Source organism: Lagenorhynchus albirostris, chromosome 7 (assembly GCF_949774975.1).
Source record: "Lagenorhynchus albirostris chromosome 7, mLagAlb1.1, whole genome shotgun sequence".
NCBI lineage: Eukaryota > Metazoa > Chordata > Mammalia > Artiodactyla > Delphinidae > Lagenorhynchus > Lagenorhynchus albirostris.
This window is the reverse complement of record NC_083101.1, coordinates 22335476-22357344: the sequence shown is the minus strand read 5'-3', so window position 1 is coordinate 22357344 and position 21869 is coordinate 22335476. Positions and strand designations below refer to the sequence as shown.

General features: G+C 40.2%; 1 protein-coding gene and 2 pseudogenes across 4 annotated transcripts in view; 1 reads left to right on the top strand and 2 right to left on the bottom strand.

Moving 5' to 3' along the window:
• The first annotated feature begins 3645 nt into the window (after positions 1–3645).
• On the top strand, positions 3646–4646 carry LOC132522593 (tricarboxylate transport protein, mitochondrial-like; annotated as a pseudogene).
• A 6529-nt stretch (positions 4647–11175) lies between these two features.
• On the bottom strand, positions 11176–13256 carry LOC132522592 (small ribosomal subunit protein eS25-like; annotated as a pseudogene).
• A 1666-nt stretch (positions 13257–14922) lies between these two features.
• The window catches only part of ECPAS (Ecm29 proteasome adaptor and scaffold), a 98524-nt gene continuing 91577 nt past the window's right edge, over positions 14923–21869 (bottom strand). For all 4 annotated transcript variants that reach the window (XM_060154641.1, XM_060154642.1, XM_060154639.1 and 1 more), the window contains 5 exons: positions 21323–21461; positions 19289–19394; positions 18913–19001; positions 16652–16723; positions 14923–15196 (listed from right to left, as the gene is read on the bottom strand). In XM_060154641.1, the coding sequence (XP_060010624.1) occupies positions 15057–15196; positions 16652–16723; positions 18913–19001; positions 19289–19394; positions 21323–21461 (546 nt within the window). In that variant the 3' untranslated portion in view covers positions 14923–15056. The remainder of the gene's footprint in view (positions 15197–16651; positions 16724–18912; positions 19002–19288; positions 19395–21322; positions 21462–21869) is intronic.

Below are 21869 nucleotides of genomic sequence, written 5' to 3'. Positions count from 1 at the left end.
AGTTGTTCTACATGTAAATGCATTTTTGATGTATTTGTGGGGAGGAAGGTGATCTCCACGTCTCACTCCTCCTCCATCCTGAAGGTCCTCTCTCTTCACACCTCTTGTTGCTAGAGGATCCACACTTCTTCTGGAAAGGACATAAATCTGGCAGTCTGACTTAAAGCCTAGCCCATCACCTTTTTTCCCTTTGTGCTTAGTCTGTTTCACTTGCTCATAGCGGGCCCCGTGCAGAAGCCTTGCCCCCTGCCCTTCAGACCAGAGTTCCTCGTGAAACGGCTGAGCCAACACCTTAGCTTGGGACGTGCGCTGAAGCTCTTCACAGGACACTCCCACAATTTTTTTAGAATGAAAAATCAGCCCCGTTGCCTGCACCTTGATATTTTCCACTGTTTAGAAATAGTAGCCAAGAAAAATTCAATTCCCTGTCACAAATTCCAATTAAAATATTGTTTATGATATATTTCATAAGGTTAGCTATGTGCAAGAAAGAATGAATGCATCCATGTTAAAAATGTTAAACATATTACGTGAAAGTCAACAATGCAATTCATTTTTTTGAAAAATATTGACTGTTGGGCTTCCCTGGTGGCGCAGTGGTTGGGAGTCCACCTGCCGATGCAGGGGACACGGGTTTGTGTCCCGGTCCGGGAGGATCCCACATGCCGCGGAGTGGCTGGGTCCGTGAGACACGGCCGCTGAGCCTGCGCGTCCAGAGCCTGTGCTCCGCAACGGGAGAGGCCACAGCAGTGAGAGGCCTGCGTACCACAAAAAAAAAAAAAAAGTATTGACTGTTACCTCAGTAACTAAAAATACCAAAGTATAACAACTGAAATACTATGTAAATTTAAATCATCTGTTGTTTGGGGGAAACACTTGTTCTCCCTGAACAATTAACAGTTCAGCAGCTATAATACGCACAGGTTTGAAACTTCAGCTCCTTCAGAGATAATGTCCCAAAGATCCAATTATATCAAACTTTTAAAAATTGAGACAGAGTGAACCACAGTTCCCCCAAAATAATTTCAAAGAACTCATAAAAACAGAGTCTTCTACTCCTCCCTGTCCAAGCTAGCTATATCAAGATTTTTTTTTCTTGAAAGATTACAGTGTAGAATACTTAACAGTATAGAGAGAAAAGGTATCCTTAGAATTCTAAGACATGTATTTTTTTCATTTGTGAAACTACATGTATTTTTTTTTCATTTGTGAAACCGCTCTCTAGTTTTCAGAGATTAAAGGAAGAAAGTTTACTCGTTAAGTCACTTGTCCCAACAAGTGATCAGAACTTTTATTCAATTACACATATTGAGAGGGCCTTTAAGCAACGGAACACCTCCACCCACACCTTGGTTTCTAAACGAATGCAATTCTCAACTAATAGGAAACATATCGTAGCTCCTTAGAGAAATGGCTGATGCCAGGGCTAGAGCAGGAACAGGACAAGATTAGCTGGGAGTACCTTATTGCACTAGAACATAAGGAAGTATGCAAAGAACAACTGGGATATTTCAAAAGGCGATAGGAGCCCACTTGATGAGGCTCCCATTGGCCAGGTCTGGGACAGATTATTTCGAGCATCAAAATAATTAATGGTAAAAATGGATTAGAGTCCATAGAATGAAATAAGAATGCATGAATTCTTTTAGAAGGAAGGAAGGGAGGGAGGAAGACAGGGAGGGGAGGGGAGGGGAAAGGAGGGGTCTGCCTTACAGTAGGATGCCAAAATATAAACATAGAAGAATGATATAGTTAGAAAATCATCAATCAAGGTTTAAGTTGTTATAGTAATAGATTATCATAAGTAAAATATTACAGTAGGTAGATGTAAATATCATAGTTGCATAGGTAAAAGCTGGATGAGAGACAGGATATTTACATAATGTCAAAGTATCTCACCACAAACTACTTATTAATTTCAAAAACAAGATGATAATAGCTTTAAAGCAGAGCGCCACCTTAACATCACCAATAATGGGACATATTGACTCCACATGCCTCCACTGAGGACACAGTATCACTTCTGTGGGATTCCTCTCAAAAACACATAACCTGAATCTAATCATGAGGGAAAACCAGACAAAATTAAATTGAGGGATACTCTGCAAAATAACCAGCCTATACTTTTCAAAAATGTCAAGGTCGAGAAACAGAAAAACAAAAGGGCTAAGGAAATATTCCAGGAGACTGAAGAGACATGACAGCTAAAGGCAATGCATGATCCAGCATTGAATATTAGAACAGGAAAAACTCAGCTCTAAAGGACATTATTAGGACAATGGACAAAATTGGTATATGGGCTGTGAATTAGATAACAGTATGGTATCAGAGTTAAATTTCTTTTTATTTTTTTTGAGTTAAAATTTTTTTAAGATTTATTTATTTATTTAATTTATTTTTGGCTATGTTGGGTCTTAGTTGTGGCATGCAGGATCTTCACTGAGGCATGCAGGATCTTTTGTTGTGGCGTGCGGCCTTCTCTCTAGTTGTGGCATGCGGGTTTTCTCTCTCCAGCTGTGGCGTGTGGGCTCCAGAGCGCATGGGCTCTGTAGTTTGTGGAACGTGGGCTCTCTCCTTGAGGCACACAGGCTCAGTAGTTGTGGCACGTGTGCTTAGCTGCCCCGCGGCATGTGCGATCTTAGTTCCCTGACCAGGGATTGAACCCGCATCCTCTGCATTGTAAGGCGGATTGTTTACCACTGGACCACCAGGGAAGTCCCTAAGTTAAATTTCTTGATCTTCATAACTGCACTGAGGTTATGTAAGCGAATGTTCTTGTTGTAAATACTGAAGTATTTGTTATTAAAGGGGCGGCTTACCCTCCAACTTATCCTTAAATAGTTCATTAAAAAATATGTTTTCTAACTAAAAATAGAGTTGCCATATGATTCAGCAATCCCATTCCTGGGCATATAGCCCAACAAAACTGTAATTCAGAAAGATACATGTACCCCTATATTCATAGCAGCGCAATTCACAATAGCCAATTCATGTAAACAACCTAAATGTCCACTGACAGATGAATGGATAAAGAAGATGTGGTACATATATACCATGGAATACTACTCAGCCATAAAAAAGAAGTAAATAATACCATTTTCAGCAACATGGATGGGCCTAGAAATTATCATACTAAGTGAAGTAAGTCACAAAGAGAAAGACAAATACCATATATCACTTACATGTGGAATCTAAAATATGACACAAATGAACTTATCTATGAAACAGAAACACAGACACAGAGAACGAACTTGTGGTTGCCAAGGGGAAGGAGGGTGGGGGAGGGATGGATTGGGAGTTTCAGATCAGCAGATGCAAACTATTATTATATAAACTGGATAAACAACAAGGTCTTACTGTAGAGCACAGGGAACTATATTCAATATCCTGCAATAAACCAAAATGGAAATAAATACGAAAAAGAATATATATATATATATATATATATATCTGAATCACTTTTCCGTACAGCAGAAATTAACACAACATTGTAAGTCAACTATACTTCAATAAAATAAAAAAATTTTTAATATTTTTTTTACTAAGGTATTTTATTTTTCTTACAGAAATATTAAACTTTTTTAGTCACTGAATTATCAATGGCTGCAAGAATCTCCACAATATTTTTATATTTGGGGCGCCTAAATGCCTAATCATAAATGTTTTTACAAGTTCACTCCGGAGGGGCTTGACCTGTGTGTCACCCCCCTGTGCCTCGCCAGGAAAACGGAGGTGGAGCGTGGGGACCGGCTAGGCCTCCCAGCGGCTCAGACGCAGCAAAGTCCGCAGAGGCGGGGCGGTGGGGTTCTCAGGAGCGGGTTCCTGGTCCCCCCAGGCGCCCTAGCGGCCGGATCGCAGTTTGCATCACCTTCCCCACCGGGTACATGATGACACAGCTGCAGCCCTACGCGCGTTCGCACAGCCGGGTCCCTGGGCACTGGGACTGAGTATGGCAGGAGGTCGGCCGTCCTGGTGCACCGGGCCGCACCGAGGCCTCCTCCCCACTCTACGGCTCCAGCCCCAAAGCAGCCATCACGTGCAGATGGTCGCATCCCTCAGCACCCACGCGCAGGATGCCCAGGGGCCGCTGGACAGCACGTGTGCCGCTGTGTGGCCTGGGCGCCCGCGAGGCCGAGGCCGTGGTGGTTGTGCGCCCAGGGAGACCATCCAGGTGAAGTTCATACACGACCAGATCTCCCCTAAACCCACAGTACAGAGGATTCCTCCACGGGGTCAGGGAGATTGTTTGGGAACAAGGGCTGAAGAGGACTTACCAGGGCCGCCAGCCGGCAGATCCCACCGGGCCGTCCGCTTCTTGGTCAGAAGCTCCCTGCACAACTTTACCCAGTGCCCAACTCTGGCGAGCCCGGGAAACTGCTGATCACGGGGTTTTCAAGCTATCGCGAGCGCAGCCAGCGTCTTTGGGAACACGCCTCTGGACTAGGTCAAGACCGGATACAGGGCCGGGAGGCGGAGCAACGCCGAACACGGACGGCCGCTCGCAGGTCCTGACGTATGAGGAGCTCAAAGCGTTCTGCAGTGGCATCGTCCCCCTATGGGGCCGAACCTGCCTGGACGTGGCCCTCGTGTTCATCATCTACGATGAGGTAGTGAAGCTGCTCAACAAAGGGTGGAAGACGGACTGAGCCCTGAGGGTCTGGGTGGGAAGACTAAGGATCTATAAAAATAGTGATAGGGACTTCCCTGGTGGCGCAGTGGTTGAGAGTCCGCCTGCCGATGCAGGGGACATGGGTTCCTGCCCCGGTCCGGGAAGATCCCACATGCCGCGGAGCGGCTAGGCCCGTGAGCCATGGCCGCTGAGCCTGTGCGTCCGGAGCCTGTGCTCCGCAACGGGAGAGACCACAACAGTGAGAGGCCCGCGTACCGCAAAAAAAAAAAAAAATAGTGATAGCTCAAATTGAATTATAGGGTGTTGGCTGGTCTTAGCTATTCTCTATTGTTATTCTTGGATAATTGAGCTTTGGCTAATGGAACAGGAGTAGCTGCCAGAATGGGGAGCTTCTTGGTGCAGTGTATTCAAGGAAATCTCTGTCCAGTCATTAGCTGACCATTCAGCTAACTGAGTAGAGACTTCATTGGTCAGGTCCAATAAAGAATTGAGACTTTACAGAATTAGTTAAGGAAATCACTAAAAATAGAACACACCAACAGCAACAAGTTCTGGAATGGGAAGGGAATCTGATTTCCAGATTTGCCACAAATATTATTTTTAATGTCCCGTTTTCAACAACAAAATATGATGAATGCAAAGAAACAGGAAAATATGGCCCATATTTAGTAATGATAGAAAGGTCAACCCATCAAGAAGACACACAATTATAAATATATATATGGGGACTTCCCTGGTGGCAGTGGTTAAGAATCCACCTGCCACTGCAGGGGACACGGGTTCGAGCCCTGGTCCAGGAAGATCCCACTTGCCGCGGAGCAACTAAGCCCGTGCACCACAACTACTGAGCCTGCACTCTAGAGCCCACGAGCCACAACTACTGAAGCCCGCACGCCTAGAGCCCGTGCTCCACAAGAGAAGCCACGGCAATGAGAAGCCCATGCACCGCAACGAAGAGTAGCCCCCACTGGCCGCAAGTAGAGAAAGCCTGCACACAGCAACGAAGACCCAAAACAAATAAGTAAATAAATTTTAAAAAATAATAAATAACTTTTTAAAGCCTAAATAAAATATATATATGCACCTGAAACGAAGAGCCCCAAAACACTCAAAACAGAAACTGACAGAATAAGAGGGAGAACTAGACAATTCAACAGTAATAGTTGAAGACTTTAATACTGAACTCTCAATAATTGGTTAAAAAAAAAAACTAAATAGCATACCAACAAGGATATAGGAGGCTGGCACAACAACACTATAAACCAACCAGATTTCACACGATCTATAGAACACCCACCCAACAAAATATACAAATACACATACACATTTTTCTCGAGGACACATAGAACATTACCTGCTGATTTTATGCCCTCAGATTATGCATTGTGGTATGTTTGGCTTCCTTCCCTCCACAGTATGCTTGCAAGATCCACGTTGATGTGGCTGCAGTTTGTCCAGTTTTTATTACTATATGATAGTCCATTTTATGATCATAACATACTTTATCCACTGTTCTGTTGTTAGACATTTTAATTGGCTCGCTCCACCTTTTGGCTACTTCAACTAATGTTGTTACAAACCTGCACGTGTACCTTTTGGTTCATGTCTGTGCATGAGTTTATACTTAGGAGTGAAAGCAATAAGTGATAGAACACGCTTAAGTCACCTTTAGTAGATTTTTTTTTAATATTTACTCTAGCTTTTATATATTTATCTAATTAATTATTTATTTATGGCTGCATTGGCTCTTCGTTGCTGTGCACAGGCTTTAATTGCAGCGAGTGGGGGCTACTCTTCGTTGCAGTGCGCAGGCCTCTCATTAAGGTGGCTTCTCTTGTTGCAGAGCACAGGCTCTAGGTGCACGGGCTTCAGTAGTTGTGGCATGCAGGCTCAGCAGCTGTGGCTCACGGGCTCCAGAGCACAGGCTCAGTAGTTGTGGCGCACGGGCTTAGTTGCTCCGTAGCATGTGGGATCTTCCTGCACCAGGGCTCAAACCCATGTCCCCTGCATTGGCAGGCTGATTCTTAACCACTGCACCACCAGGGAAGCCCACCTGTAGTAGATTTTAAGTGATTTCCCAACATGGTATGAAAATTTACTATCAGAAGTATCAGTTTCCTGTTGTTACATAACAAAGTAACCAAAACTTATTGCCGTAAAACAATAGCCATTTTCTCATATCCCATGGAGTCTGGGTCATGAATTCAGACTATTTAAGGGTAATATTTGTGAGAGACTGTGTAGTGTGAACTTGGTAAGGATTTTGGATTTGAGACTCTTTTTCCTTTAGGCAGTTTATTCAAGCTGTGGTCAGAACTGGTGAGCTGATCTCAGACTAAAAAGCCTCGGTAAAATCAATTAAAAGATAGGATACATTCTGTGAGTAAATATTCTTTAGGGATTCAAAGAGAAAGTTATTTTGTCAAGAAATGTAAAGTGTAATATTGGGAGCTACATATAAAAAAGAACACCTAAAAGCAGTCAGATTGTATACATTTCATGACGGAATTATGTGAGCAGAAATGTACAGAGGGCCCATGGAGGCTTCTCCCCAGATGACTCAAAAAAGATTCCAAGCACACACTGGAATTGTTGGTGAACAAGGAGGTCTCAAGAAGCCTTATTTTCTAAACACAGAACTTCTAGATTAGCACACTCTTGCATCTGAAAGTTGTTTTGATTGACAAAAGTCAGGCAGAAGCATAAACTTACAAGTTGTTAAGACTAGGCAGTAATAACATCATAAATGGGTTTTTTTTTGGTTTTTTTGTGGGTTTTTTTTGCGTTATGCGGGCCTCTCACTGTTGTGGCCTCTCCCGTTGCAGAGCACAGGCTCCAGACGTGCAGGCTCAGCGGCCATGGCTCACGGGCCCAACCGCTCCGCGGCATGTGGGATTTTCCCCGACCAGGGCACGAACCTGTGTCCCCTGCATCGGCAGGTGGACTCTCAACCACTGTGCCACCAGGGAAGCCCCATAAATGTTTTTTATGCCAGACTAAGTAGGTTAAATTTAATTTTGTGGACAATGGGGAGGGGAGCTGTTTTAAATAAGTGAGAGCCATAATTTGTTTTATGGCCATAATCAAGGTATAGAATATTACCAACAACTAAGAAGTTCTCTTGTGCCCATTTGCAGTCAGTCTCCCCTGAGCTCATGCCTGAAACTACTGATCTGATTTCTGTCACTATAGTTTTCCTTTTCTAGAATTTCCTATAAATAGAATTATATAATATACAGCCTTGTCACTTAGCAAAATGTTTTATATTTGTATTAGTCATTTCTTTTCATTACTGAGTAGTATTCCACTGTATAAATCTGTCACAATGGTTTATTCACTAGTTGATAGACATTTGAATTGTTTTCAATTCTGAGCTATTATGAATAATTCTGCTCTTCACTTACAAGTTTTTGTGCAAACATAGGTTTTTATTTTATTACTCCTGGGTAAATACTCTGGAGTAAAATTTCTGGGTCATAATGCAAGTATATGCTTAACTTCATATGATATACCAAACTGTTTCTTAAAGATGCTGTACGAGGGGGCTTCCCTGGTGGCACAGTGGTTAAGAATCCGCCTGTCAATGCAGGGGACACGGGTTCGAGCCCTGGTCCAGGAAGATCCCACATGCCACGGAGTAACTGAGCCCGTGAGCCACAACTACTGAGCCTGCGCTCCAGAGCCTGTGAGCCACAACTCCTGAGCCCGCATGCCACAACCACTGAAGCCCACACGCCTAGAGCCCGTGCTCCACAACAGGGGAGGCCACCGCAGTGAGAAGCCCGTACACTGCAATGAAGAGTAGCCCCCGCTCGCCTCAACTAGAGAAAGCCCACACGCAGCAACGAGGACCCACTGCAGCCAAAAATAAATTTATTTTTTTAAAAAGATGCTGTACCATTTTGAAACTGCATTAGTAATATATGACAATTCTGTTACTCTATATCTGTGCCAATGCTTGGTATTGTAGCTCTTTTTGATTTTAGCCATTTCAATGGGTATCCAGAGGTATCTTGTGCTTCATTTTGTTAGGGAACACAATTTCTTAACATATTTTAACAAATAGTGTGTATGGAAAAATAATCAGTACATGTTTCGTTATCTATAACTTACAAATACTCTAAAATGACCCAGTTACAATGGATTGTCTTTTTTTTAAAACAACTTTACTAAGATATAATTCATATACCATACAATTGCCCCCATTTAAATTGTACAATTCAATGATTTTTTTTTAGTGTATTCACAGAGTCATGCAAATATCAGCACAATCAATCCTAGAACATTTCACCATCTATTAAAAAAAATTCAATACTGAGAAAGGAGAACCCTGTGCACTGTTGGTGGGAATATAAACTGGTACAGTCACTATGGAAAACAGTATGAAGTTTCCTCAAGAAATTAAAAATAGAACTACCATATGATCCAGCAATCCCTCTCCTGGGAACATATCCAAAGAAAACTAAATGACTATCTCAAAGAGATATATGCACTTCCATGTTCATTGCAACATTATTTACAAGAGCCAAGATATGGAAGCAACCTAAGTCCCCATCAACAGATGGATAAAGAAGTTGTGATATGTATATATACGTATATGTGTGTATATGTATATATATACATATATATACACACATATATACATATAAATACAATGGAATATAACTCAGTCTTAAAAAATAATGAAATCTTGCCATCTGCAACACCATGGATGGACCTTGAAGGCATGATGCTAAGTGAAATAATTCAGACAGAAAAAGACAAACACTGTATGATTTCACTTACATGTGGAATTTAAAAAACAAAGCAACTGAACAAACAGAGCAAAAACAGAGTCACAGATATAGAGAACAAAGAGGTGGTTACCAGAGGGGAGGGGAGTTGGATGCATGAGAGAAACAGGTAAGGGAGATTAAGAGGTACAGACTTCCAGCTACAAAATAAATGAGTCATGGGGATAAAATGTACAGTGTGGGGAATAAGTCAATAACAATATAACATCTTTGTACAGTGACAGATAGTAACTAGACTTATCCTGGTGATCATTTTGTAATGTACAGAAATACCAAATCATTATGCCGTGCACCAGGAACTAACATAGTGTTGTAGGTCAATTTTACTTCAAAGACAAACAAACTCACAGAAAAAGAGATTAGATATGTAGTTACCAGAGGTGGGGGCTGGGAGGTAGGAAAATTGAATGAAGGTAAAAACTGACAGTTATGAGTTAAATAAGTACTGGGAATATAAAGTACAACATATAATTAACACTGCTGTACGTTATATATGAAAATTATTAAGCGGGGTGTTAAAATCCCCTGCTATTATTGTGTTACTCTTGATTTCTCCCTTTATATCTATTAAGATTTACTTTATGTATTTAGGTGTTCCTATGTTAGGTGTTTTAGGTGTATGTTATGTATTAGGTGTTCCTTGATGTATTGAGGTGCTCCTATGTTGGGTGCATATATATTTACAATTGTTATATCTCCTCTTGGATTGATCCCTTGATCCTTATGTAATGTCCTTCTTTGTTTCTTGTCACAGTCTTTGTTTTAAAGTCAATTTTTCTGATGTAACTATTGCTACTCCAGTTTTCTTTTCGTTTCCACATGCATGGAATACCTCATTCCATTCCTTCATTTTCAATCTGTGTGCATCTTTAGATCTGGCGTCTCTTGTAGGCAACATATATGTGGGTCTTGTTTTTGTATCCATTCTGCCACTCTGTGTCTTCCAATTGGAGCATTTAGTCCATTTAAAGTAATTATTGATGGGTATGTACTTTTGACATTTTGTTTGGGGGTTGTCTTTGTAGCTTTCTTGTTCCTTTCTTTTTCTTTTGCTCTCTTCCCTTGTGATTTGATGACTATCTTTAATATTATGCCTGGATTTCTTTCTCTTTTCTGTGTATCTATTACAGATTTTTGGTTTGTGGTTATTATGAGGTTTATATATAGCAATCTGTATATATATATATATATATATATATATATATATATATATATGTGATTAAGCTGCACGTCCCTTAAGTTTGAATGCATTTTAACATCCTTGCATTTTTACCCGCCTCCACGTTTACATTTTTTTTAACATCTTTATTGGAGTATAATTGCTTTACAGTGGTGTGTTAGATTCTGCTTTATAATAAAGATGCTACGAGAAAACTATCAGAGCTAATCACGTTCACTATTTTTGACATATTTTACACTGTTTTGTGTATCCCTCAACTTATTGTGGATATAGATGATTTTATGGCTTTTATCTTTTAATGCTCATACTAGCTTTATATGTGGTTGATTTACTATCTTCACTGTATATTTGCCTTTACCAATAAGATTTTTCCTTTAGTGATTTTCATACTTCTAGTTGTGGGTTTTCCACTTTTTAAAAACCAGTTGTTATTCTAATCAAATAATCTGGTACTAGCTTGAAGGGAAAAAGGAGGAAAAGCATAGAAGGGAGCAGCTTAGGCTTTAGCTGCTATGAGAGAAAAAGCAAGGTATCTCTCACCTTCAAGCATATCTTCCACAGACTAAAAATAATTTTTTTTTGATTTAATAAAGTTTTATTTTTCAAAATATACAGTTGGTGGGACCTGTTCACGCGTCTTCATCAGCTGCTGGAGCATCTCCACCCTTGGTATTTCTGGTGTAAATTACTTGAGCTCTGTGCTTTGAAACCAGTTTAGTAAGTCCTTTACTAAGGAGCTCCTGAAGGGCTGCCCTGGCCAGGGAACCACAAATCTTCAGTATCTCAGGGACAACAGCTGGAGTTATAACCTTATAGTTTGGGTACTTCTTTAGAGTTTGTCTTATGTTGCTTTGTCAAACAAGACTAGGTTATTGAGCTTGTCCCGAACTTTGCCTTTGGACCACTTCTTTTTGGCCTTGCCCCCAGATTTGTTCACTGGGTCTTTGTCTTTCTTGGCTGACTTTCCGGCATCCTTCTTCTTCTTGTCGTCCTTGGGCGACACAGCGAAGCCGGGAGAGCAGCTGCTACCACTGCGCCTCGCTGAGATGTCGGACAAAAAGCCACAGCCTAAAATCTGTTTGGCTATTTACAACATAGGATGTACCTAGAGCTCTGATGTTTTATGTGCATAGCCATGTATGTTAATCTTAACCAAAAGCAGAACTGCTTGTTGTTTCTATGTGTTCATCAGGGATTACCTATATCAAAAAATCCAATCTTTCAATGATTGCTTCTCTCTAAGCATTTAACAGTAATTATTCAGGTGCCTTGCCTCTGTTTGTGTTTTGCCTTGGAACTCCCAGACACTTAAGACAACAATTTCTGTTTGGTAGAAGTAGCTCAGAATACTGCATGCAGTAGGGCTTTTTTTGGTCTTTAAAGTATAACCAGGCAATGCCTTGGAGGTTAACTATTTTCCCAGAGAACCAGTAAAAATTAATGCACCACTTCAAAGAACTGATCATGCAGCTTTTATTTACCACTTAATATCTTCTTGGGCATGGGAAGGAGTTTTCCTTTCAAGACTACCACATGCTTAGCTAGCTTAGTACATATTGCAGAGGATTCTATGAAGACTTTGCATATAAAATACAAAAATCTGTTACATATACATCCATTTAACAACAGTTTGTACATTACAATGAGTGCCAATGTCAAAATAACTCCCTGTACTTCACAAGCAGCATGAATATATTGTGGCAGCAGATAGACACCTCCCCCAACGGGCAGACAGTGTTCATACAGTGCAAATGCTACTAGAGCACAGACCAGCAAGGTCACATCTTTTTTTCTTTTCTCTTCTCATTAGTGAATACACAAGTAAAAGATGGAAGGGTAAAGCAGTGGGGATTTGGTGGCAATCAGTTTTATTGCGCAGGTACACTGTATTACAGGCAGACACACCGGCAATTGTAAATTAGACACAAACATTCATTAAAGAAATGGCTGCTCTTTATCACCAAAAAGACAGTTTGATTTGATTTCCAATTGCCAAATTTCAGGTACCTCCTTTTCACATATCAATAAATTTGTGACGATATATATTCCAGGAATAAGGAATTCAGTAGACTCTCTAAATCAGTTGCCTATATGACAAGTAGCACTGAATATTCCTAGGGAAAAAAATAATAAAAATCTGTTCCACATAGCTTTGGAAAATGAAGGCCAAAGATATAAATGTTCACGGGTCCTTTTGCCATCTGTTCACTAATATCAACATTCCACAATGACAAACTCTCAGTTAGTAACTCTTTTAAATAAATACGTGTGCCCATGCACACCAACACAAGCTGCATTGGGAGACCATAGTTAACGTTACTAGTTGTACAAATGACTTGGCTGGTCAAGATGAAGGCAGTTAAGTGTAAAACTTAGAAATGTGCTTAGAAAACTAAAACAAATAAATTCAACAGCACTAAGCACTAAGGTTCAAGTATCTTAGCACCTCTCTCAGCACCATGGGAAATTCCCAATATTGAGTAACAAAAAGTTTAAAAAGCATAAAATCTGATGAGGTTTTAAACTTGATACAGGCCAAGAGCACAATTCTTGCCCTTACACTCTTACCTTCCAACAATACCTGACCTACGTGGCACTCTTGCCTAGGAAGAGTATCCCAGGTACTGTAAATGAAAGTCAGACAGCACTTCATGGATGGGGAAATACAGATCTGGAAAACACCAAGTCCTATGAGGACGCAAGCTTTCTGAAAAACACCCAGAGTTGATTTTTTTTCCCCAAGCAAACACCACTCTCAAGTGGAAGTCCACGATAGTTTACTTAAAATTCATGATGCTACTAAAACTCACAATTATATTTAGTACCAGCTAAGAGGATGTTTTGGTAATAAACACTTAAATTTTCATTTGTAAACCCCTTTTCCAAACAGAAGCAACCCCAGAACATAGCATATGCAGCTAGGTTTAGGTACTATCTATGGCAGTGTTTTTCAAACTGAATAACAACCCATTTATGAGTCAGGAAATGAATTTAGTGGGTCTGAAAGAGCATTCAAAACGGTGGTGGGGAGTTGGCGGGGAGGGATCAAAGCAGGTCACACATAGTAATGTACCATTTCACAAAACATTTTATTTCAGTTAAAGATTTTATATTCATTCTTTCTTTCTCTCTCCCTCCCTCCCTCCCCTCCACCCCACACACATTGCTCTGGGTCATGATGAAAAAAAGTTAGTTTTACTATGGGTCACAGTCAAGAAAATTTTAAATACTTTGGTTAATAGAGACCACAAAAAATAATAACACGGAGTTTCCACCCTGGTGTTAATGTCAGTAAGGGGTCAGTATTGAGTGTACGCCAATTTTGTGCTTGTAATCCAAGGTGAGCTAGAGAGTTCTCCTTTTACTTGAATAAACACTTGTGTTAAATTTGTTTTTTCCCCTTACCCCACATCCTCAGGCAGGGAGGGGCCTGAGCAGCATAAGGAAAGGAAGAAACCCTATAGCTGCAGTTATTTACTTTGAATGGTATCAGGTTATTCCCAGACGGCTAATTAAAATGCTTTCCTTTCTATCCCATAGTCGTGACTGTAAGCATAAAAGTGGGTAGAAAATTTTAATTTGTCTTTACAGTTTTGAGGTTATAAATGGTCTAAACCAAGCAGTCACGATTTCGTTGTTGGTTTGTGTTTTGCAAAATACGTAAGAGACAAAATGAACAATCTTGTCCTAATCTACCTTCATCTGCTTATAAAAGGAGGACGATTACATGGAGACCAAATTTTCCCTCCCTCTCAACCTGTAAGGTTGGTAGATAATCATTTTCTAAAAACCAGTCATCTAAACAAATGACAAGACAATGTTCAACTTCTGAATTTCAAGAATCCAGTGGTGCTTACATAACGGGTCAGTTCAGTTCTGGTGCCAGGACTGCTGTGCCATCTCATCTTGGGAGTTTCTCAGGTAGGCCAGGGTTAGCACTGATTAGCAGCAGGTTGTAAAAGAAAGTGTCCTGGGCAGGTCATCCATCACACAGGTTCCAGCCTCGGCACAGGCCTCCGAAAGGAAGCTACGTCATCTCATAACCTGTTTCTTCAGATGTAAAGAAGGGGGTTAAACTAAGTAGTCGATACAGCCCCTTCCTGAAATAACTTTTTAAAATTTGGATGCAGTTCTAAGATTTTTATGCAGCTTCCTCTGCAACTTTGTCTCTTCCTTTATTAACACCTTTAGCTCTTTCAACAGCTATTTCTGTCAGTTTCACCTACAACCACCTCTCAAATATCCAAGGTTCCATTTAGTTTAATTCAGCCCAGATACTTTTAAAACATTAAGTAAAATAAAGCTAATAAGGAACAAAATTTAAGGCATTTTTTTTTTATTTCAGCCAAGGAATGATGCATGCTACAGATTAATCTTTACTTTCCCCCACAGAGAATACCACCATTTCAACCCCCAATGAACATGGCACTTGTTTGTTTCTTCCCCTTCTAATTTATTCCAGATTTTCAAGTGTTTTCTTCAGTAACGATGCTTTCTCCTGCAGCTCAGGTCTGCTGTCTGTCTCCATAGTTGCTAAAGACTCAATCAGGAGCAATCTGCATTCAGATGTCAAACTTTCCCACTGTTTAGATTCTGAATGGAAAGAGAAAGAGCAACAAAAGAATCCTTACAGAAGAAGCAAGCAGAGAATCCAAAACTATTCTTTCTGCTTTTCTTCCACATATCCTATCCCCAAAATAAATGCAAAGCAACCCTGTGGTAACAGTTCTGTATATAATGATCACAGGTTTAAGAGTTGTCTCCAAGCCTAATTATTGACAATAACCTGAGGGCCAATCAGGGAGTTTCATCCTCTGTCCCCAGAGCTGGTGGGACAAAGAGAATGAAGGGAGCCTGAAGCCAACTGGGAAGCAGGAAGTATGGAGGCAGGGCACACAGTAACAAAAAAGCTATTTCAGCAGTTGAGCTGAATATATCTTTGTAAGATATGCTCAGTAAAAAAAAAAGTCCTCTATCAATTTCATAATTGCAAAGCCAGTTTGAACAGATGACACTTTATTACTCCTTTAAGGAAAAGCATCAGAGAACTACAGGCATACTCAAAATATTAGAAATTCATAAAGTACATCAGATCCTAAATCTTGTTTATGAGGTTCTGATACTTCCTGGTGATGTGGTTTCAAGCAAGTCATCTCACTGTTTAGCTTCATTTTCCTCATCTAGAATATATTCATACATATTTGGCAAACTGTGAGAATTCAGAGATATATCTAAGTGTCTAGCTCTTCTACTTCAACAAGGAAAAAAGGGATTATGACACATGTAGTGTCGCTGAGTCTAAACGGCCTGTTTTATGGAGCCCTGAGAGAGGTGCTTTAATTGCTAAGCAAAGATAGAGACAGAAGGAGAAACAGCAGATACACAATGCTCTAGAGAAAAGTGTTCCATATTCCCCATTCTTCATCCACGTGGTTAAAATAATAAAAAGAGGGAAATGAAAAAAGAAAAGAGGCCTCCTTTTGAAATCAGTAACAGATACACCACTGGAGAAAATGCTAACAGTCTTCTTTTACCAGTGATAGAACAGACCATCAGACGAAATCTGCTTCTTTGTAAGACGGTTTAGAAAAAGGAAAACAGAAAAAAAAAATAGGATTAAGAAAACTGCTATCAAATTTGATAACTCAGGTAGATAATTGTTAAATGTTCTCCTAACTCCGCTTTTCAGTGTGTCATTCTGTTTATTTACATGTGTATAGTGAGCTCTGTTCTGCCACTGTCAGCCTCTTGCTGTAATTAACCAAGATTAACTCAAGATTCACGATGGAAACCAAAACTTCACTGAGATAACCACAGCTTCATAATGCATTAAAAGTATATAAAATAAAAGAGTACCAAATTTAACACTTCATAAAATTGGAAGGTTTTAGCTATGTATATTCCACTTCCATGTACAAATATATTAATTTACATTTTGGAGTATATGCTTATTAAAAACAAAAACAGAAAATAAAAAAAGTTCCTAAAACCTATGCCATAAAGTCTCCTGGCTTTCCTGTCCTCCAATGAGAAGTATCAAGAACTCACCTTCAAGTTTTTTAAGCAGCAATTCTATCACGGATAAAGCTTCTGTTCTCACAGATGAGTAGGTCTTATTTTCTAAGAAGAAAATCATATAGTTCACAATATTTGTTTTATAAGCCTTACAAACAGAACATCTAAGATTAAGTTAGTGTTACCGAAAGAAAGATGTTTGGAAATTATAAATTCAGGGAAAGATACATGTGCTCCTAAGTAAGCTTCCCTTAGCCAATTTATCATCAAATACTTGAAATGTGCTATATGTCCACATTCCTTACTTTAAAAAAAAAAAGCTGTCGGCCAAATATACCAATCTCCGTAACAAACGGCAATATTTAAAGGACCCATTTTAGAAGTTGCCTAAGAACGGTCTTTAGGTTTGCAAGACCTCTTCATTTTACCCAAGAACATTACATCACCCAGGGGTAAGGCCAACTCAGGGACACCCGGCTGCGACCCGACCCTGTAAAGACTAGTTTCTCAGCTGCCAGTTATTTATCCAAAGGCATGTGGCTACCTCCAAGAATCACAACTGAAATACGCTTCCTTGGTGTCTACTCTAGACACTGCATCTTGTTCACAGTGAAACTGAAAAAACTAACACTCAACCAGACCCAAGACAAAGGAAGCAAAAGATGAGCTTATAACAGGCTGTCATGCTACGAAGTACGCAAATGCTTGAAAGAATGGTGGCGAGACAGCAACAGGACACAGGAGACAGCTCGAAGAGGCTTCCACTGGCCAAATCTGGGATAATTTGAGCAACAAATTAATTAAGGAAAATAATTATAAACAAAGGGGAAAATAAAGGAATCCATGAATCAATATGGATAATAGATAAATAAAGAGTTCAAGAGAGGGAGGGACCTTGCTTATGAGAGGATGCCAACTGTCACAAATGGTAAATGTGGAAGAAGTGCTAGAGTTGGAAAATCATCTTAGTAAAAGCTGGTTCAGGAAAAACCCATCAATGCATGCTAAGTCTAGAAGAGACACTTTGAAGAGGAGCAGTATATGTGCATGGGCTTAAAGTGTCTTCTCCCAGACTGCTTAGTAGACCCAGTTCTGATGAGGAGCAGGTTATCTGAATGGTCTTAAAGTGTGTTTCCACAGGCTGCTTAACAGACAGAAGGGGGAAAAATAGTAACCATACAGCAGAGGAAATTGAGTAGTACCTTGACCAGGTAATCAAAATTAACACTGCCAACGAGGGCAGGTGGACACTGTGTGCCTCTTGATGTGACAGGACATAACATCACTTATAGAGCAGCCCTACTGGGAATTCATAACCTGGATCTCATCACAAGGAAACATCAGACAAACACCAAATGAGAAACATTCTAGTTTTAAATGCGGGGAGGGGGAGGCTTTTCTTCAAAATTGTCAATGTCACATAAGACAAAGAAAGGCTGAGGAAGTGTTCCAGATTAAAGGAGACTACAACGATACGACAACTAAATTCACTAAATGATTCCGGACTGGATTCCTTAACGGAGGAGAGGAAAAAATTATATAAAGAATATTACTGGGGCTTCCCTGGTGGCACAGTGGTTGAGAGTCCGCCTGCCGATGCAGGGGACACGGGTTCGTGCCCCGGTCCGGGAAGATCCCACATGCCGCAGAGTGGCTGGGCCCGTGAGCCATGGCCGCTGAGCCTGCGCGTCCGGAGCCTGTGCTCCGCAACGGGAGAGGCCACAGCAGTGAGAGGCCCGCGTACCGCGAAAAAAAAAAAAAGAATATTACTGAGTCAACTGAAAACCTACAATATGAATGGTTAAAAAATATTGCATCAATGTTATACTACCTAAAGTTGGTATGTAAAAGGCGGCACACTGAAGAATTTAGGAGGAAAGGGGCAAGATGTAAGCAATATACTTTCAAATGGTTGAGGAAAAAGTATGTATACAGAAGTGCAAGTAATAAAGTAAGTGGTGCAAAATGTTAACAGGTGACTTTGGCTAAAGGACATACGAGTATTACATGCATTATGTAAGTTTGAAATTTTCTGTAAGTTTGAAATTATTTCCAAGTACAGGTTTTTAAAAAATACTGGTCACAAAGGTTTTTCTAATCTAGGTGTTGAAATCCTAAATTACAGTTCCAGATTAATACATTCCCGTTTGGGGGCACATATTGAGTATATTAAATAGGAGAGTTCAGTAGTTGTTCCATAAATTTAGTTCCTAGCACAAGGCAGGGAATGTTTGAAGCTTAACTCCTTGAGCTTTAGAACGAACACTCCTTATCTATGTCAATTTACCACTCACCTAAAGAGTATGTGATTGATTTACAAGTTTCAAGGAGAATTTCAGCCAGAGCCTCAGGATCTGCATGTTCTTCTTCTAAAAGCATTAATCTGTACAAATCAGAAAGCAAGATACAAATACTAGTTATTAAGAAACATTCCAAAACCTTTCTGGCACAAACAATTTCTATCTGTATATATTGCTTTATGATGTCACTTCAGCTTTTAGTTTTAAAATTTAAAAGAATTCCACTGCAGCAGAAACTAACACAGCATTGTAAAGCAATTATACTCCAATAAAGATGTTAAAAAAAAAGAGAAAAATTCCACTGATTATACATAAAATGCTAAGGGGTAGGGGAAGGTGAAATAAATGACTGAACTATGAAGCAAATTACCCCTGAAAAAAGGCATTCATTGACTGTAGGACTCCCAGCTGCACTTTCCATGTGTTGAGTTTTAGCTGGTCACACATCAGTTTGCAAAGCTCTTGACGATAACAACCTGGAAAAAAGGAATGGGGCAGAGCAGGTCAGAGCATGTGAAGAAGCAAGAGACAGAGCAAGTGAGGGGAAGACAGAGAGACACAGGGACAGAGAGGGATAGACGGAGAGAGAGAGGGAAGGGGAGAGGAAAAATTAAAACAACAAATGCCTTTAATTAAAGCCATGACATTTCGGAAACACTTCAGCATGACTTTATGCCCAATTCCCACAAACTTCCCTGATCAGAAACACCGCCCCCCCCAAAATCCTATATATCTGTTCATAAGTGTTCTTTGTCAAGGCAACAGCCTTTTCTAGGGAACCGACACAGAGTCTAAACCACACTGCCTTTTCCCCATAAAACACCCTGAATGACAGCCAAAGAGAGCAGAACTCTGGAGGCTCACAAGCTTCTGCATGCTGTAGGCTTAGCAAGAGTCAACGGTGCTTTATCCAAACCTGTTATGCCAACTGCACTTGTTATTATAATTATATAATTAATATTATGCTAAGTGATGAAACAGGAGTATAAAACTCAACAAAGTAGTTACTTTTTAAATGCTGCAGAATTTAGTGCGGTTCACAAATGTCAAGATGGATGAGGGTAAAAAAATCTAGAATTCTGCACTTGAATTGCTTCCTAAGAGACTGTAATTTCTTTCTCCACTATAAAGAAACAAAACCAGAAACTGAAGACGATACATTATGAGTAAGATGTATACGAGAAGCCAGTGTGGAACAAATCCCCAAAGGCCCTGGCCATTCCCCCAGATGACAACCAATCCAGCAAATGTACATTTCTCTTCCTTATACTAAAACTGCTTTGTGTATGTATCATCTTTTTATATAATTCCCTACTTTAACTTCTTCTATCTATCAAGCAAAAGTTAGTAGTCCTAATGATGTCAAATAAGTGGACTTCCACTGCAGTCCATAACATAATACCAAGAAATAAGGCCTCTTACAAATCTGTATCTTTTGGAAAACCCTCCCTATACGTAGCAAATATACTTTCTGAAGTTCACACAAAGGATGGCAAGGCTCAGAGACAACCTTTAAGTCTGATTTTAGAAACCTCCAATCACAGTCAACAATACTTTTCATAACATTCATGAATATTAAGATGCAGGATGCCCTGCAGGAACCAACACAAGGCAAACTCCTACTAACTACAACCCAATCCAACAGTAAAGGCTTACTGTTTATTTACTTAATCCTTCAGAAAGATATGTTCAATTCTGAAAAACTCTCAGAAGGTTTCAAGTTTCTCAGGGAAATACAGATTTCATTTGCTTATTGAAGGTTTGGCAACAAGGCCATTAATTCTGAGATGAAGAGACCCCACTAATAAGTTCTGTGGATTCCTCTGAATACAGCACCATAAAGAAGAGTGAAAGAATTCTTTTTGTAGTCAAACTATCTACATAAAATGTATCATGGTTGTTATGGGCTGAGCCGTGTCCCACAGACTCACATGTTGACATCCTAACCCCCAAGTACCTCAGAATGTGACTGAGTTGGGAGACAGGGTTTTAAAGAGACCATTAGTGTGGGCCCTAACCCAAGACGACAGGTGTCCTTATAAGAACGTACTGGACACAGAGACACGGACGGCCATTTACAAGCCAAGGAGACAGGGCTCAAAAGAAACCAACACTGTTGACACCTTGATCTCAGACTTCTAGTCTCCAGAATTGTGAGAAAATACAGTTCCCTGGTTGAAGTCACCCAGTCTGTTGTACTATATGTTACAGCAGCCCTAGCAAACAAACAGTCAATGAGATTATCTGCCAACGTAGGAGTAAAATTTATACTGGATGATTCTCGCCGTTAATCAGTCTGGCTCTACAAGAAACGGCAGCTATAACTCGTCACACGGAACTCCTTCGCTGTCATGAAGTAACCCCTGGCCACAGCACTTCTTCAAAGGCAGGTTCTGCTGCTTACGTTGGGTCTCCACATTTCGGGGCCAGGCTTTGCCCAGGCCCTCAAAGGCTCCCAGCAGAGATTCCAGCTGGAGCTCCTTTTCCTTCTCATTCTCATCTTCATTTTTGGTTGTCTGGACTCCAATGCTTTCAGGTGAGTTCTAGGACATGTCAAAAAAAAGGAAAGCAAATTTTAATTTTTTTTTCCTTCAAAGTTACAGGCATACTATTAAAACAATCAGGGTACCAGAGTAGGAGATGTTAACCAAGAATTAAATGCTACAGTCTCTACCATGAGTTTTCCTATTTGTAAAAAGATTTTGTAACAGGAGTACTACACCTCTCCAATAAATTTCGGAAATCCTCTAAAGGAATCTGTAAGCAAAGGTGAAAAAAATATACCATATATGTAGTATTTTGAGCACAACATAAAAAAGACTTGCATTAGAATCACAGAATTAAAGGAGGAAGAACCCGGTAATAATCTAAATCGAAACTCCTTCTTAATAAGATATGGAAACAGGCAGAGAAGTGACTTGTCCAGCAAGCTGATGATACAGACTGCCAAA